Source organism: Notechis scutatus, chromosome 5 (assembly GCF_049901735.1).
Source record: "Notechis scutatus isolate UNSWTSFEM ecotype Mainland chromosome 5, rNotScu1.2, whole genome shotgun sequence".
NCBI classification, from domain to species: domain Eukaryota; kingdom Metazoa; phylum Chordata; class Lepidosauria; order Squamata; family Elapidae; genus Notechis; species Notechis scutatus.
In genome coordinates, this window is record NC_142013.1 from 55,469,103 (window position 1) to 55,488,251 (window position 19,149).

General features: G+C 39.4%; 1 protein-coding gene across 4 annotated transcripts; it reads right to left on the minus strand.

The window, feature by feature from the left end:
- Positions 1 to 2,695: 2,695 nt before the first annotated feature.
- Positions 2,696 to 16,515, minus strand: LOC113416215 (uncharacterized). 4 transcript variants are annotated; one of them, XM_087967546.1, is made up of 6 exons: positions 16,495 to 16,515; positions 14,005 to 14,119; positions 11,241 to 11,393; positions 4,960 to 5,115; positions 3,721 to 3,867; positions 2,696 to 2,998 (listed from the first exon to the last, which is right to left on the minus strand). In XM_087967546.1, exons 2-6 carry the CDS (start codon positions 14,084 to 14,086, stop codon positions 2,826 to 2,828), a joined length of 711 nt encoding a protein of 236 aa, XP_087823672.1. In that variant the 5' UTR covers positions 14,087 to 14,119; positions 16,495 to 16,515; the 3' UTR covers positions 2,696 to 2,825. The 4 variants fall into 4 exon arrangements, with proteins under 4 accessions (XP_087823672.1, XP_087823671.1, XP_087823673.1 ...); XM_087967545.1 differs by lacking the exon at positions 16,495 to 16,515 and adding an exon at positions 15,731 to 15,816; XM_087967547.1 differs by lacking the exon at positions 16,495 to 16,515 and adding an exon at positions 14,216 to 14,341 and having other exon boundaries at positions 11,250 to 11,393.
- Between the last annotated feature and the right edge of the window lie 2,634 nt (positions 16,516 to 19,149).

Sequence of the window (19,149 nt, forward strand, 5' to 3'; positions counted from 1 at the left end):
TGTCGAACCAGCATGGTCTTTGAGACCAACCTATGTGACCAACCCTATGAGTCCAAATTAGAAGAGGTGTTGGATCATAAGAAGTTCTCTGTGGAGGAAGCAACAGCTCAAAGGGTCAAGTGCTGGTATCTCTCTGCATCAGCGTAAGAAAGAGATGTTGGGGTTGTTGTGTTTCCCTAATCTTATGTTTTATAATTCCTGTAGAGAAAATATTTCTAGATTCTATTGGAATTCTTCACGGGACTTATGGATTTCATTAAGAAGCTATCATCTCTTTCCAAATGTCTACAATTCACATTCCCAGCACTATATTTTTCTTTATCTACTTGTAATGCTAGAACTAAATAAACATGTTTTTGCTCTTTACCCAGAAAATGTAGTTTTCTTCTATATAGCTGTTACCCAACAAGCATAGAAGCAGGACATGGAATAATCATTGTAACAATAAGAACAATTTTACACTGGAATAATGTTATCACCTGCAGAAATAATGTCCTTTTCACTGGATATGTTGAATGACAGGCTAGAGACTCATCAGTTGAGGATGCTTCAATATGAATTTCTGGACTAAGAACAGCTGGACAGCCCTTTTTCTGCTTAAAAATTTTATACTGTAAAGCATGCATGCATAGTTTAATCCTTAACTCCCAACCTTTTTGGCTCAACGGACTGCAGCAGCAGAGGCAGTGACAGAAGGGGATGGTTTTATATGTGCAAATTAGCTCCTGTGCCTGTACAAATGAAGCTTCGCACTCTCGCCTGTCACTTGCTTCAGCCTGGTTCCCAACAAGCCATGGACTGGTAGCAGTTCTCAACCCAGAGCTGGAAACCCCTTCCTAGCTGATTAATGGTTGATGTCTGATTAATGTCTAACCTACAAGGTTTTGCAATCGCAGAAATAAAATTATTTAGAAGATTCAAAATACCGGCAATTAGTTAAAACTTTCTAAATATTAGATGAGTTAAATATCATATTTAGCGTCTTCCATGTACTGAAACATTGCAGCAAAATGCTCGTTCTAAAGCAAAGTACTTACATGGAGCTGTTACCCCTTCAAGCAGTATGCTGCAACCTAGAATTAAAATAACTAGACATAACCAGAGCCTCTTCTGATTCTTCATATTCTACAATCCTTGAATTTGGTTCAAAGAGAGTATTATTTATGTGGCATAAATGGAGCTTATTTTATATCATTATGTTTGTATACTTCATTCAGATAACGAATTTCCTGTTAAACTCCACCTCCAGTAAATTAGAAAATGTAATTTAGATTTTTATTAGATATGTGGTGGAGGTATCTGGATAATATTTACAAAGGGAAAATAATAAATGTCAGCCAGGTGATTATATTAGCCAACTGTCAAATATTGAACAGTTTCAAATGAAATAAATTTTAGAAAACTAAAAGGCATGCCTTTTTAAAAAAAAAAAAAAAAATCCCTCTGCTTCATGCCAATACATATTTACTAAAAAAAAAAAGCTTTTGTAAAAAAAGCATTTGTATTTCAATCCAGATACTTCTTTACAAAACTTTCTACTCTGTTCTTTCTGATCCTTTCTGCTGGATAATACAAACTTCTCCCTATTGTTGAGCAATATGGAAATTGACCGCTCAGGTATGTATGTAGATTGAGTAACATGCCATTTTTTTTTCATTTTCCTCCTCAAATGCACTCATGAAACTTAGGGAACATTTCTTTAACAGTGAATTTAAATTTAAGAGGCAAAATATATATCATTAAATGCTAATACCAATATCAGAACCAATTAAAATTGAACTAAATAAAGCAACAAAGCCATGGGAAAAATCTGTCTTCTTTAAGTCTGGATACTGAAAGAATTGGGACATGACAAGCTTCAGATGGTATGAAGTTCCCATGAAGACTTGCTTTTATGTTGATACTAATCTGGAAGAAAACCAGCTTTGATTTTCTTAAAAGCTAAGCATTCAGGCGTGGATGACTTTTAAAATGCTTAGAATTCAAGTTAATTACAGGTAGTCCTCATTTAGTGACCACAATTGGGATCAGTAACTCGGTTGTTAAACAAAATGATTGCTACGTGAAAACATGACTGTGCTTATGATCTTAATTCATCTTTCTTTTGCTTCAGAAGTTTAGAAGTGTCATAAATGTGAGGATTGGTCACAAAGTTATTTTTTCATCATTGTCATAACTGGAAACAGTCATAGTACGAGGCTAAATGAGGGCTACCCATATAGCTTTAAAGTATAGAGAATTGCACCTAGAATTGGAAAGATCTTCAAATGGAGTAAGCATGGTTGTATTTGCTCTGTTCTTATTTAAAGACCTAGTTCCCATATTTTGGACCACCTATATGGCTAAGATATCCAAGGATATCTTTTTGTGTACATGCCTTTACAGTTATCTATCCAAGAAGTGGCAAGAGTCTATCATCAGTGTTATAGAAATGGCCCTATTTAATCCAACAACCAAAGCTGAAAGAATGCCTTTAAATCTGTGCATTGAATACAAACCTTAATGTACTTTCAAATTGTTTATTTTGAATATCTAGTCCAAATATGTACCACATTTAGTGAATTGGCTATTATTTATAATTCAAATTGTGCAAAAATATGAAATTGCTGTTGATTAATTCTTTGATAATTCTAGTAATGATGCTACAGTTCTTTCTTCTGAAAAAGTGAGAAGAGAAACAGAAATACTCTCAAAATATTGAACACTAAACCTTTATTACAATAATACAAAGAATATGAGCAAATCTCCATACTAATGTTATGTCAATTGGCCTTCACTCTGCACGCATTTCTTCAAACAAACCATATTTCTTTCAATGTTGTTCTTCAGAGAGAATAATTTCCTTGTTTTTCATGTGGATGGAAACACCAGGGGACTGTTTTGGCATACTGGTAATGTTCATAACAACATCCTTTGGCCGTGCATTCATCAGCAGAGATGTCAGACGTTCCACATGACACTCGTTTCTTGGGTGCCATTCCACACAGCCTTGCAGGTACTTAAAACAAAATTACAGTAAGGAAGTATAGTCTTGCTGTCTTGGAATATTTTCTTTTGGTGATAAAGCAATATCAGAACAATGGATATAGAAAAATGATACGATTCATCTTAGTGGAAAGATTCCCCCATCTCAAACAAAAACGTACTTCTTATTGGTATTATGATTATTATAATTATCATTACTCTGTGGCTTTGCACGTACACTGAGAGCTTCGGCACAAGAAACAAATTCCTTGTGTGTCTAATCATGCTTGGACTAATAAAGTATTCTATTATGAATTAATTTATATAATTATTTATAATATTTCTTCGCTCCCTTTAAGACAGAAGTCTGCTATGGCAGCTTTCAGGGATAAAACCATTCTATTATAGAGTCATACTATAATAATAGGCAAGCAATGCTGATAAGATAACAATTAAAATTATTAAACTTATCAGGGCTGCCTGGAAAGCCACTACAACAATACTTCTTCTTCACGGAACTCAGCACATTTCCATGAAAGTCAAGACTCAGTTTGATTAGATAAGATGTTTTATTTCAAATATGACTGATGCTAGCACAACAAAAATCCACTACTGAACAGCCTAAAAAACTTTTTTTAATCTCTTTCCTCCTCCCCTCCCCCACATCTACGTCTATCCCATATCCTATTCTGACTTCAGATTGATTTTCTGTCTTTCCGTTTCAGATAAATGTGGCTCCCATGGTTGGATACTTACCTGTGTCTGACAGAGGATGAAAGCACCACCGGGTATTAATGTCATATGAATTGAAGCAACATCCCTTTGCTTGGCATTCCTCAGCGGTGATGCCTGGGTAACCACATTCTAGCCTTGCACTTCCTTCCATTACACAGTGTTGAGAAGCTATTCAGAAAAATGAATCACATTACATACATAAAATCATCCTTCTTTATATTTTTCATTTTAAAAAATCTGGGAGAAGTGTAGAGTGGATGATCTTTGAAAACATGATATGAATAAATGCTTAGTGAGAATACTTAAGAAAACTTAAGCTTAAAAAACCCAAACACAAGCATTCAAGTAACAGAAATCTTCTTCTGGGTGGTTTTTCTGCAGCCAACATAACAAACTAAAGAGATGGCTGCTTTGGCTTTTTATATGGACTGTTTCCTGGTATGATTTGATTGCTTATTGTACCCTATGACTATGATTAAGTGTTGTTCCTTATGATTCTTGATGAATGTATCTTTTATTTTATGTACACTGAGAGCATTTGCACCAAGACAAATTCCTTGTGTGTCCAACCACACTTGGCCAATAAAGAATTCTATTCTATTCTATTCTATTCTATTCTATTCTATTCTATTCTATTCTATTCTATTCTATTCTATTCTATTCTATAGCTCTTACATACATGTTACTTCTTTGAGGGTGTCAGCATACTTTTACCAGAAATTGACTTGTGAGCTGGTTTTGCTTTTTTTCCCTCCTTTTTCTGCTTTTTATTATGTTAATATAAATCTTGACACATTATTTCATTTCAGTGCAATGATATTTACATAATATGCTAACATTATTAATGTTATTTATTTAGATACTTTAGAGAAGGGGAGGTTCCAGCCTTGGCAACTTTAAGACCCATGGACTTTAACTCCCAGAATTCCCTAGCCAGCCATCATGGCTGGGGAATTCTAGGAGTTGAAGTCTGCAAGTCTTAAAATTGCCAAGATTAGATATATCTGCTTTAGAATATTGGATAAAATAAGAGGGAAAGAATGGATTTTAAAGAAAATGGGGAAAAGTGGATATACATTTTATTGCTTTTCTTTCTTTCTTTCTTTCTTTCTTTCTTTCTTTCTTTCTTTCTTTCTTTCTTTCTTTCTTTCTTTCTTTCTTTCTTTCTTTCTTTCTTTCTTTCTTTCTTTCTCTCTCTCTCTCTCTCTCTCTTTCTTTCTTTCTTTCTTTCTTTCTTTCTGAATTCAAAAAAATACCTACCTTCATTTACCGGGGGATGAAAACAAGTTGGTGCACCAGATGCCTTTAGATCAAAGCAGCATCCAATTCGTTTGCACCTTTTGCGTGTGATCCCTTGATAGCCACACTCCTTTCTTTCTTGAGATGGAATTGTTTTCCTTGCATAGGTTACTGAAGCTGTTATTGTAAATAATATTTAGGTCACTGTATTTTCCAGATAACAAGCTTGGCTGTGGCACAAAAAATAAAGTTGCATGCTGCCTGAATTAATATTTATTACGAATGGCTTGAATTCGACTAATGTCTGGTCTAAGAGTTTTAGGTTTGTTTTATTAGTAAACCTGACAGCGTGGCTCCATCCTCATAACAGTTTAATGCCAGAAAAGCTGATCGCACAGATTTTATTTAATTATTCATTCATTTTTTAATCCTTATATAAGTTGTTCCAATATGATCCAAAAGAGCTTTGAGTGCCTCTTATTTCTCTCTTAGCATAAGGATCAGAATAGATGAATTCTAAAGAAACAGTAAACTCAAATGACAATTGCAAAACACCCAGCAAACAAGGAACAATTGTAAAATAAACATACAAAAGTAACGATAGCAACAGCAATAGCACTTAGACTTAAATACCCCTTCACAATGCTTTATAGCCCTCTCTAAGCAGTTTACAGTTTACTAATGTCTGGTCTAAGGGTTTTAGGTTTGTTTTATTAGTAAACCTGACAGCGTGGCTCCATCCTCATAACAGTTTAATGCCAGAAAAGCTGATCGCACAGATTTTATTTAATTATTCATTCATTTTTTAGTCCTTATATAAGTTGTTCCAATATGATCCAAAAGAGCTTTGAGTGCCTCTTATTTCTCTCTTAGCATAAGGATCAGAATAGATGAATTCTAAAGAAACAGTAAACTCAAATGACAATTGCAAAACACCCAGCAAACAAGGAACAATTGTAAAATAAACATACAAAAGTCACGATAGCAACAGCAATAGCACTTAGACTTAAATACCCCTTCACAATGCTTTACAGCCCTCTCTAAGCAGTTTACAGAGTCAGCATATTGCCCCCAACAATCTGGGTCCCCATTTTACCGACCTCTGAAGGATGGAAGGCTAAGCCAACCTTGAGCCAGTGAGAATCCATTTCCTGACAGTGATTAAAGTTAGTCTGCAATACTGTATTCTAACCACTGTGCCACCACGGCTCTTGGTGCCAGTGTTGGTGAGCTCACTACTAGCAATTCCACTTACAAAGCTTTTATAAAATATACACACATGTTTTAATGGCTCTGTTAAAACTTAACAGGGTGCTAAAACTTAATTTGGTTTTGTAGGATGCTTTTCAAAGATGCAGAGTTATAATTAAGAAGGCTTTTGACTGCATGGCCCCTGAAAAGGGGAGTTCTGTAAATATCCAGGCCTAAGTCATGCAGAATGTAGAACTGACAACCAGCACCTACACTACCCGGAAGTAGTGTAGTTTTGGAGTAAAAAAACAACAAGGCCCGGTGAGGTGGGTAACGGTTGCGGGTATCCATAGCGGGTCGCCGGAAAAGTTTTTGGCAAAGATTAAATTGCCTACCTTAAATTCCCGGCATTTGCTGCTGGAACCGAAAGGCTTTTCTGGTGCGAAAGCGAGGTGGAGCCAGTCAAGGTGCGATCGGAGTTTCCGCCCCATAAGAAGTTCAGCGGGCGTTTTGTTGGTCACGCTGTGAGGCGTGATGTGTTGCAACAAGAGAATTCGATTGATTTTCTCGTCGATGTTGCCAAATTCCATTTTGTGAAGGGTCTTTTTTATGAATTCTACCATGCGTTCTGCATGTCCATTCGCCGCAGGGTGCGCGGGCGAGGTTAACGCATGGCGGATGCCCCGATCGGCAAGATATTGCTCAAAGGGCAATGCAGTGAACTGAGGGCCGTTGTCCGAGACCAACACGTCCGGAAACCCGTGTGTGGCAAATAGTCTGTTTAATTTATTAATAACTGAGTCTGTTGTAGTTGTGTGCATTCGATGAATCTCGAGCCAGTTAGAATAGGCGTCGACAGTAATCAGGAAAGTGTGCCCTTTGGTAGGCCCCGCAAAGTCAATATGAATACGGGACCACGGTCCCTCGGCGTTCCCATTCGGTTGGGCTTGCTTTAGGTGGGGCGTTGCTGACGTCCTGGCAACGTTGGCAAGTAGCGACCCAGGCCTCGATTCTTTTGTCGATTCCCGGCCACCAAGCGTAGCTGCGTGCGAGTGATTTCATCCGCACAATACCCGGATGTCCCTCATGCAATACCGCCAAAACAGTCTGTTGCAATTTGTCAGGGATTACGACTCGATCGCCCCACAAGATACAGCCTTTTTGGGAAAACAGCTCGGTTTGGCGGGCTTTGAAAGGCGCCCATTCAGGTGCTATTTGGTCCGTCGGCCACCCCCGTTCAACCCAGCGGAGTATGTGTCGCAGAACGGGGTCGCGTTTCGTTTCAAAAGCAATGTCTCTAGCCGTCAAGGGTGGTGCCTGTAGAGCTTCGATCTGGAGCGTTGAGATGGTTGGGGCTGGATCCACAACAGAGTCTGGAAGCGGTGTTCTGCTCAATGCATCAGCGTGGAGAATCGATTTCCCCGGGCGGTGTTGCAAGGTGTAGTTGTAGGCCGCCTAGAATTCGGACCATCGGGTCATTCTGGGGGACAATATATACGGGGTTGGTTTATTACTCGCAATGATCCCCAGTAGCGGTTTATGATCAGTGATTATTGTAAATGCACGGCCATAAACATATTCATGAAATCTTTTAACTGCAGCAACAATAGCTAAAGCTTCTTTGTCCAGCTGACTATAATTTCGTTCAGCTTTAGCTAAGGTTCGTGAAAAAAACGCGATGGGGGCTTCTGCTCCGTTTGGTAACACGTGGGCCAGGATTGACCCAACCCCAAAAGGCGACGCGTCACACGTGATAGTGAGCGGCAGAGTCTCGTTGTACTGCATAAGTACTGAATCCGAAGTTAGCAATTTCTTTACTTGTTGGAAAGCATGTTGTTCCCGTTGCCCCCAAACCCACGTTGCTTTTTTGTCTAATGGTCTATGCAATGGTTCAGCTACTGTTGCTTTGTGGGGTAAAAAAACATTATAGAAATTGATAAGTCCAAGGAACGCCTGTAGGTCTGCCTTGTTCCTTGGAGTGGGTGCCTTTTTAATTGCTCGTAATTTGTCTTCGGTGGGATGAATTCCTTGGCTGTCCAGGAGATATCCCAAAAATTCTACTCTTTCGGTACATAACTGGCATTTATCCTTTTTTACTCTGAGGCCTGCATTCTGGAATCTTCGTAAAACCTCTCTGAGTCTTTTTTCTAGAATATCTCTGTTAGGGGCGGCGATGAGTACATCGTCGAAATATGGGACAACGCCTTTTATCCCCTGTAACAACCTTTCCATTAAACTCTGGAAGATTCCAGGGGCGATGCTTACCCCGAATTGGAGCCGGTTGCATTTAAATGCGCCCCTATGTGTTACGATCGTTTGTGCCTCAGCTGTGGTTGGGTCTACCGGCAATTGTTGATACGCCTGGGCTAGATCTAGTTTGGCGAAAACTTTCCCGCCGCCCAGGGAATGGAGCAAATGTTGTACTACCGGTACTGGATAAGCACTTTGCTGTAGTGCGTGGTTTAATGTAGCCCGGTAGTCTCCGCAAATTCTTAAGGACCCATCAGGCTTGATAGGCGTCACTATTGGGGTTTCCCAACGGGCATGGTCGGTGGGTTCCAGTACGCCCTGCGCTATTAGCTTATCGAGTTGTTCGTCAATTTTAGGCTTCAAGGCGAACGGCACCCGACGCGGTTTAAGGCGAATGGGTGCTATCTCAGGGTTCAAGTTAAACGAGATTGGGGTCCCCTTATACTTGCCTAGTCCGTTCGCGAAACGGACTTGGAATTCTTGCACGAGGTCTTCCTCCCAATCGATGCTTTCGGCCTTGTGGACTCCGGCTACAGTGATTCCGAGCGGCCCGAACCATTGAAGGCCTAGAAGACTAGGCCTGTCTTGATCCACAACAGTCAGTGGTAGTGCGACGGTGCGGTCCTTGAATGAGACCTGGAATCTGCGGGACCCGACAACGGGAATTCTGTTTCCCTGATAATCTTTGATTATAACCCTTTGAGGGTTAAGGTCTTGGCAGCGGATCGCGGGAATGAGCTGTTGGAGCGTTTTCCACGACACCATCGAGAGGGAAGATCCCGAGTCTACCTCCATCACGCAAGGTTTGTTTTCGATGGCGACCTTCACTCGGATTTTCCCGGCATCAAGGGATGTGGCGTGGCGTATGGTGATTGTTTGGTGGGTCTCTTCCCGCCGGTTTTCTTCGCGCCTGGTGGAAGTGGTGGACGGTTTGTTTCTGTAGGAGTGGTTCACTTTTTCTCGGTGTGTGCCGAAGAATCCTGAAGACTGGCATTCGGCCTGTCGGGGTTTGGAATTCTGTTTGCTTCTGCAAACCTTTGCGATGTGACCTCGTCTCCCGCAATGGCGGCAGAGTGCGTCAAGGAATTTGCAGCCGGCTCGTGGGTGATTGGCTCCACAGCCGGCGCACGGTCGAAATGAGTGTTGTGTGGACTGGTCTCTCTCTGTTCGAAGTTGATTGACCTCTTCCTCATCGCTGTCGGACGGGGACTCTAGGTCTTTGTGGTGAGTTGATACCGGGTGTCTCTCCGAGCGAGGTGAGGTATCCTTTGCGAGTTTACGTAGCGGAGCATTGGTGCGGCGCATTTGGGCTGCCGACTTCTTAGTTGCCTCCGCTGCCGAGGCTTCCTTAAGAGCGTCGGTGAGGCTGATGTCCCCCTTGGCCATAATTTTACTCTGGATCGTGCTGTCTTCTAGGCCCAGAACCAGGCAGTCCCGGAGGGCTTCTTCTAGGTCTGCAAATCCTCAGAGGCCTCCTAAGTTCCGGAGGTCCGCGATGTAATTGGCAAGGCTTTCGCCCTTCCGTTGGTCCCTCTGGTAATATTCGTGTCTTCTTACTAGGGTTGGCACGGAAGGCGCGTAGTGAGCCCTTAGTAGCGGCTCGAGGACGTCCCAGTCCATTTCTTTTACCTCTGCTGGCTTGGCAAGTGATTTTGCCATCTTAAACACGGTTGGCCCGCAGTGAGTTAGAAAGATAGCTCTTTTTTTGCCGGTTGTTGCATTTTTCAAATTGTTGGTCTCCAGAAACATCTGGAACCGATCCATGTAGGCCTCCCAGTCTTCGGTTTCTGGGTTGAATGGAGCGGGTGGTACGGCACCGCTGGCCATGTTGCCGTTGATGGTGCGTGTTCGACCACGTGCTCTGTAGGTTGCTCTGTAGGTTTAGTCAGCTCTTCGGTCTCCGTATCCCATCCTCGTCGCCAGTGTTAAGTTTGGAGAATAAGGAGACCAGACATCTGACCAGTGACTTCAACTCTTTAATAATAACAGGAATCAGAATGGAACAGAGCAAAGCTATGGGCAGCAGTAACCCTTTTATAGGTTAGCTGCTACCTTATTAACCAATGAACTTGCAATAGGTTCAAACTACTAACCAATAAGAAGTGTTCCCAAAGTGGCCAATCAGGGTCTAGTTCTGGCCCAATCCCAAGTTGTTGTACAAGGACCAATCAAGTCTGCAGGTTTTCAACCCCTGATTTGCATTTAGAATATCAACTTTTATTGATTCACAACACTCTCAATATTCCCATAATTACTTGAATCAATGCATTTCATGGTAAAAATTTCCCATACTAACAGTTTCTTACAGGATGTTGGTCTATGGATGGAGATTTTCCACTTAAACAACCATATGCATTAGAAATATATGTGACTGGGATTCTTTAAAGCTACAAAATATTTATTTAATCACTGTGAAGATTCTCAGTCATCCAGGTCATGGTTTTCCCAAAGGTGCTTTTTCAAAAGGCAACTGGACTTTGTTTTTCTTTGAAGACATTTTGTTTCTCATCCAAGAAGCTTCTTCTGTTCTGACTGGATGGTGGAGAACAGAAGGGTTTATATTCCTTGCAGTCATCTGGTCGTTAGCACTCTTTCTGAAAGTCATTGAGGCCACTTGGAGGTTTATCTGTGCCCTCAGGGTCACCTGAATAATGCAGATGGGTGTGGAAATTTTGTGGAATTACTAAAAAGACTATATAACAATATAATTTCCAGCCATTCCAGGAAGCAAGTCTAGTGGTCAGGAGTTCTAGAAGCTGTAGATTAGCAGCATCTAAAAGATTGATATCCCATTTTTGGGATCACCATGACCTGGATGTCTGAGAATCTCCATTGACAATCTCCCTTTCTGCTGTCATTACCTCTTTCACCTGATGGTCTGAAGCACCAGGGGACATCAGGCACCGATGCATCAAAGCAGCATCCATTTTCTGTGCACTGCTCTGCAGTAATGTTTTCTGAAGAAAATCCACATTCCTCTCTTTCACTGGTTTCCATTAGACATTGGCAGGCATCTGTTTGGAAGAAAGGAATTGGGCAGTTGCCTGCAATCTTTTCTTCTTTGTGAATACATTTTTCTCTAATTCAGTAATCAGTATTTCTGACTAGATATATTTACCAGGGCTCTTTTTCTGATGTGCTCATTTCATTTTTTTCAAAATGGAAAATACAAGAATCATAATACTGAAGATAATAACCAATTATTTAGAGATAAGAATCATTCTGTACTAATATTTATTAATTATACATTTGGAACAATCACAGTTGTTATTTCTCTGCAGATTGGGTGGATCGTAGAATCTTAATTATGAGTTGTGTTCAAATCATCCCATGATTATTAATAACAGCTTCTTCTCTGTATGGTTTTACAATTTCTTAACATATATAGAAGATTGATATAAATATTCTCTTTTATATTAACTACTGGTGCTTTCAGTGAGACTATAAATAAATCCAGTCTATTAAACACACCACACAGACACAGATTGTTTAATATACTAAGAAATAAAAAATTCTATCATATAGCCATAATTTCAAAATATGTTGGCAGGTTCCCTACATAGATTTACAGTGTCTGAACACCTAAATCCCTCATTGATTCCTGTAGACTTTGAACAGAATGTATTAAATCTAGATTCAAGATTCTCCAAAACGTTTTCTGGTTGTAGGAAATACACAAGGATTATGTTTTTTTATGGCCAAGAATTCTGATGGCCTATTTTCTGGGATAGCACATACTAAATCTCAGCATTCTAATCTGCAATAGTGTCGTGTGGAGAAAATAACATGCACTCAATGAAGTATTCACACAAATGTTGTGACTTACATAGTTGCATTAGATATTCTAACAAAAATTCTTAATCCCAACACTTGGGTGACTACACATATGTCACCATTTGCCACCTCTCTCCTCCACTCCCTTGCAAACATCCCTGCTTGTAATTTCCCCTGAGTACCACTGGGACAAATACTTTATGCTATTTGCCTAGCTAATTCAGCTCAGAAATCAAATGTTTTCTGGTTCAAATACTTTGGATATGGTTACCAGATGTCCGTCAAAAGGAGACACATCTTCTGCTTTGTCATCATGTCCTCTGTCCATCAGACATAGTCTTAAAAATCAGATACTATCTGGATGCTTAAGTATCTTCAATAGCAATAGCACTTAGATTTATATATCGCATCATAATGCTTTACAGCCCTCTCTAAGTGGTTTACAGAGCCAGCATCATCTAGGTCCTCATTTTACCAACCAAAAAGCTCAACCTTTTTGACTTAGGTCAGGGGTCCCCAAGCCCCAGGCTGTGGCCTACTGCCAGGCCATGACCTATTCGCAACTGGGCTACGCGAGAACCGAGCCAGTGTGCAAACACATGTGCGCAGCTTGACTTGCATGAGCAATGGGCCAGCGTCCATGCACATGTGCTGTGCATGTGTGCACATGCACACTGCCTTGCCACTTGTGCAAGTTGAGCTGTGCTGCCCGGTTCCCCTCTCCCTCCGTGCTGGGCCCCCAAGCCTCAAAGGTTGGGGACCGCTGACTTAGGTTGACTGGTACCCTCCAGACTGCCTTCTGCCTGAAACTGATATGACCTTAATCACTTAGATGATGCAGGCTATTGCCTCCTCACTTGCTCTAGTACATTCCTGTGACTGGAAAGCTAGTCTTTCTGATGCTGGAAAAAATAATCTCATATAAATGTAGGTCTAGACATGGGTTGTTGGTATTTTTTGCAATTTTTCACTGTAATTTTTATTGTGGAACTAAAAAAAAAAAAAAGTATGCTAGCATGTCTTCCCTTTTTCTCCCATTTGATCTTTTCCCCAATTTCCATGTCTTTCTTATCCATTCAGGTATCTGGTAATGTACCCAGTACTCCAATGCTTTTGGGTGGTTCTATGATGCCTGAAGAGATATAATAAGAGAGCCAGACATAGACCCCAAAGCGAAAATAGTGTTCTGGAGAACAATCATATATATGTCTATTCAAAATGTGTACTAATGAGGCCATTGACTTTAGAATTCCCACATTCTTTAGTTGGGACAAACATATATTTGGGTTATGAACTATATCACATTGACATACAGCCATATAAATAAAGATAAAAACTTTGCCCTTTCCAGCTATCTTTGACTCTAAGGGGAGGTGCTCATCTCACCAGTTTCTTAGCCAAGGGAATCAACATTATGCAGATATTTCTGTGGTCATGTAGCCAGCATGACTATATGCCAAGGCACATAGAATGCTGTTTCCTTCTAACCAAAGTGATACCTATTTATTTACTCTCATTTTCCTGATTTAGAACTGCTAGGTTGGCAGGAGCTGGGACAAGTAATGGGAGCTCACCCCATTGCATGGCACTCGAGCCTCAGACCTGGGCTGCCCAACTTTCCAGCTGACAAGCTCAGTGTCTTTAACTGCTGAGACATTCCCCACCCCCCAGTCATATATATTCATATAATTATAATGTAGTCATATATATTCATATGAATAAATTATAATATAGCAAATAAAAATGAGTCTCTTGTCCATTTTTGCTTGCCTATTAATCCATTAATAGTTAACCCATGACTTTATCATCCATTCACCTTGCTTAAGTTATTAATAAATATTATATACTTACATGGTGGACGATTATCCTTTTGAGGGCAAACAAATCCAAAACACAAGGCAGTAGCTAGTACTAAACAGGTCTTATATTCCATTCCTTTATCCTCTATCTGTGCTCTTCAGTGTTCCTTAAATATATAAATACACATGATCATAATTTCTAATTGTAAGTCTCTCTCTTCAAAAATGTTGCAGCACAGTTAAGATTAATTCAAAACACTTACTTGTGGTTGTGATTCTATAACAATTACCCAACTGAATTACCCAACCATAAAACACTTCAGTCCTTAAATAATGTAAGCGTTTTTAATCACATGGGAAAATAACTTTCACTAGATTCATAACAATAACAGGAAAACATTTCACAGCCAAGAGTTTCACTTCTCCTGCCAGTATTTCTTGCCCTTTCTCTACCCTGGAGAGTGTGGTGGTGATATTATTCCCATTGAAGGCCCTGGGCTCTTCTGACAGTTTCAATTTTTTGGGTGAGCTTCAGAGAGGTTTGGATTATATTTTGTTCACATTAAAGTTGTTTTCAGGACAAAATCTTGTATTTTATAGACTACAAGCCTGACTCTTAAAAATAAATTAAATAATATAGCACTACTTCTGATTTTTATCTTCCTTTTACTTAATGTGGAGATACTAAGGAATTATTATCCTTTAAAAGTATTTGTACAATGTATCTACAATGTATTCTACAATGTACCTCATAAGTTTTTTTTAACTATTTGTTGTGACAAAATAGTCCTTTTGGGCTTTGTTTTGCAAGGACACAGATCAAGCTATATAAGATAGAGGAATTAGCACAGTTCCTCGCTCTGCCTATGGTGTATGAGTATCCCAATACTTCTAATCACTGGCTTTGCTGAAGACAGCTGCTGTCTTGAACACAAATAGCTTTTGTATGATTGGCAACATGAAATTCAACAAACTAGAAATGAGTTTGCTAGTATATAATACATACCATTGCTAAATATTACATAAAGTAAGAGGCAGATAATTTAGTTAAGGCCAACACTGAAGTGTCACATTTGGTTATCCAACATCTCTTGTAAACTTTCACCAAAATGCCATCCCAGATATTTCCACAGTTCAATTCCTATCATTCTAAAGTTCTTTCAGGGGAAATTTATCCCCACCATCTGTAATTTAGGCCTTTAAATTTAATTCTGTCTTCAAAAACAGAAGAAAATATAAAAAATTAATTATCTTCTGTATGACAAGCTATTGAGTATTTAAGGAGTGCTATCATGTCTCTCCCCATGTTGCCTTCTCCAGCCTAAATGTAGCCAGCTGTCTTAACCTTTGCCCAGGGGTCCTTTGCCAAACCTCTTAGTATCTTTATTGTCCTCTGGAATCATTCAATTTTGTCTATATTTTTCTTGAATTGGAAATGTTTCCGCTTTTTATCATCCTAATCAATCTTATCTAATGATCTGACTAGTACAGCATAAAGTGAAACTATTGTTTCTGTAGCAAGTGGCTTATGAAATTGTATCACTACAGATTTCCATCTTGAGAGTTAATACCTGTGGGAAAATGTTAATATTTCCATATAAATTCACTGCACCTGCCCCCATACTTTCAAAAACAAATTCATCTGACCCTACCCAATCCCACAATTTAAAAATATATTTAAAAGCTTAATTATTTTAAATATCATTTGGCTTTCAAAAGCACTTACAAAAAGAAAGCATAGAAAAAGTCAAAGAAACACATAAAGATTTTAATCTTACTTGAACTGTTGAGAAGCTAGAAATATCTGACTTGACTCTAGTGCTGCAGATATGAATTCTGGAATAATGCTGCATTTTCTGCCTACTTGGGGCCCAAGCATTAATTTTGTATAATGCCTCTTAGTCTGTGAAATCATATTTTAATGACTGTGAAGTTACATCATGCATTAACAGAGTCTGCAGTGCTTTATTTTTAAAAGAGCAAAGAACAAAGGGCTTGTTCATACATAATAGTTTAGGACTTGGGCAGCAGGCTACACTTCCCAAATTATTTGTAAGATGTTCAGCTGCTTCACTGTCTTAGCTCTAGTCTCCCTGAGCTGTTGCTGCAATATATAGGCATCATAGGCAACCCGTGAATTATGGTGGATGTTTTCCATATTTGCTTGAAATCTTTATTGTACACCTACTTTTGAAAGTAATAAGAAACAATATAAGAAAAGGCAGATAAATTGGAAGATAATATTTCCCTATTTTTTCTGCACTGCTAACTATGATACAAACTGCAAAAAAAAAAAAAAAAATTTCAATAATATGAGTGATATGAGTGCTGAGTTTCATATTCATACTGTTTGGTACTTTCCATAGCATAACATGAAAAGTTCATAGCACCTCAAGCAAACTCACAGAATATATAAATGATTTAGGCTTCAATTAAGCAAGATCCTGAAATTATTCATTTTCACACTTACATCATATAGATAAAGTCGATGAAATGGAAAGAAACTTGTAGCCCAGCAGTGACTTAGAGGAAAGATACAAACCTTGTACTTGAAGCAGGCTTGAAACACCAGGGGACATTAAGTACATTTGAATCAAAACAGTAATGTTTACCTCTGCACTGAGCTTCAGTAATGGGGCCAGGGCCACAATTTATTCTTGCTGTTGCTGGAACATTGCATTGCTCCATAGCTATTTGAAAAAGAGCACAATATTAACACGCTGATTTATTTATCATATGTTATTGTTTCTACAAATAATAGAATAATTATTTAGCATTGTGGCAATAATTCCATTAATTATAATATTAGCTGAAATACCAAAAAAACCCTAAAAGAATTGCTGTCCAGTGAACTATTTCTTACATATTCTAATATTTCTTCCCTTGTTCTATTTTCACTTTAAAATTCTCATTACCTCCTGTTGGCTTACTACTGAGCAATTTTGCCTATGCTTTTACTATTCATATATTTTAATCTCTCACTGTTTGATCTCTCATATTATACATACCATAGAGAAATAATGAAAATGTATACACTTTCAAGAATTGGCATTGCTGAACCCTATGGTTAGGCAAATGGTCAAAACCCAGAACATTTTAATTTCTGTTGAAGTTTCTATGTTCTCTCTCCCAGAAAGAAGATGGCGATTCTTCTTGGAGAAAGCTGCTCAGGACAAGGACACAAAGCAACTTGACTTCCTTCATTTTTCTTGAAGATCCTTCACTTCTCATCTAAGAAACTGCTTCAGTACTAAGTTGGGAATGAAAAAGATTTATACTCTTTGCACCAGCCAGTCATTAACATTTTGAGAATCATTGAAACCACCTGGGAGCTAATATGTATCCCCAAAATCACCTGAAAGAGTACAAAACTGCCGTGGAACTGTCTAGGGCAGGGGTGTCCAACCTTGGCAACTTTAAGACTTGTGGACTTCAACTCCCAGAATTCTGGGAGTTGAAGTCCACAAGTCTTAAAGTTGCCAAGGTTGGACACCCCTGGTCTAGGGTCTGCTGAAAATATTGCATTGTAAACAGGAAATAAGTAATGTTGAATTCCTCTTCCAAACCAGTAGTCCTCTCTGTTCAGAAGATAAACCTTGTCTTTCAAATGCAGATGGACTGTTGAATCCTGTCCTGATGAGTTATTTGTCCTTTGTTGTGTCATGTGGTTGTTTTATTTCCCCAATATAAAATCTGCACATTTGTTTTGCTCCCCCTATGTACAAAACTGCACATGCCGTGTGTGTGTGTGTGTGTGTGGTCCCAGGTTGCTTGAGGGACTGTTTCACCCCACCAGCATTGATCCGTACCACTTGTGCCATCAGAGGAGGTATGCTGCAGGTCCCATCAGCCCAATTATTCTGGCTGTCAGGATCCAGGAGGAGGGTTTCTCTGCTGTTGCTCTTGCCCTCTGGAATGTCTTTCCCCCTCTGTGTGAGGCTGACCCCAACCTTCCTATCTTTTCGTAAAGGCCTAAATGTTGACCAGGAATTTGGAGAAAGCATAGAAGGCCTGTATGTGCAGACGACTCCATTATCTCTGCATACCTTCTTCAAGACCATGGAAAGCTCCTTGGAAAACACCCAATGCCCCTAGGGTGACTGACACCTGATGTCCTTGGAAGACTTCCAAGGGTGGGCAGATGACTATTTATCTTCTTCTTTCCTTATCTATCATGTGCCAGCCTTGCTGGGTGACTTCGGTATCTCTTGTGTGCCAGCTTTGCTGGCTGGATTACATCTGTACTAACAGAATACAAATGCAAGCATTTCTTGATACTTGGTGCTTCCTTTCTTTTAAAGGGGCCCGTCTTTGTTCAGTTGAATAAACACATAAGCTTAAAGGCAACTTCTGTTGCTTTTTTTGTCTATATTTTACCAAGCCATACCTCAGAACCAGCATAACATAAAGATGTGGCTCTGCCAGTAGGCTTGGTGCCTCAGTGGGAGGTGGTTGATTGAGTAATAACAGATTCCACCTCCCTCCACTCTGCCCCCATCCTCCCCAGGTTTTAATGTTGATTTTAATTATTTATGTTTTAATTGTACATGTATAGACATATGTTTTATGATTGTAAGCTGGCCAGAGTTATCCTGTGGTAAGATGGGCGGCCAATAAATTTTACAAGCAAACAAATAATTCAACTAATTCTGTATGCATCTAATGATCTAATGAAACTCCAGCCCAAAGCTTTGAATGTTTTATTGAATGTTTTGCTGAAATCAAAGTATGACAGTCCTATAGGGTAGACAGACTAAGAAACCAATACCATTATAGGGCTAAAATTACTTTATTGGAACAGCTGTGCTGTTGGGAAATGTCCAGCCATGTAGAGAGGAAGAATCAAGTGGGGAGTCAACCTTGAATTGTCAAGAGATCCAGGACTGATACCACCCCTCTTCCCCAGCTCCGTGGAATCTTATCTATTTGTTCCCAAGGGAAGGCAAGCATTCTGGAGAAATCCCTGTATTTTAGCAGAATTTCAATAGTCAACTTGAACTCTTCACATGTTGGTCTGTTGTTTGGGCCTGATATATAATAACAGAATCTTCTGATAGTGCTTCCCTCTCCTTCATTGTATTTTCATATGAATGACAGAGGGATCTGTCTGAGAATGTTTTCTCAAATTAGTTTCTTGGAAAGTACTCAAGCTATGCTTTAATAGGATCATTGCTTTAGTAGAAGCTCTTCCTCATGT

Excerpts from the sequence above, each read along its gene's own strand:
- LOC113416215 (XM_087967546.1), bottom strand. The coding sequence starts at position 14,086 with ATGGAATATAAGACCTGTTTAGTACTAGCTACTGCCTTGTGTTTTGGA. Across the intron at positions 5,116-11,240 it reads CAGACCATCAGGTGAAAGAG|CTTCAGTAACCTATGCAAGG; the intron begins GTAATGACAGCA and ends TTACAATAACAG. Across the intron at positions 3,868-4,959 it reads TCATCCCCCGGTAAATGAAG|CTTCTCAACACTGTGTAATG; the intron begins GTAGGTATTTTT and ends TTTTCTGAATAG.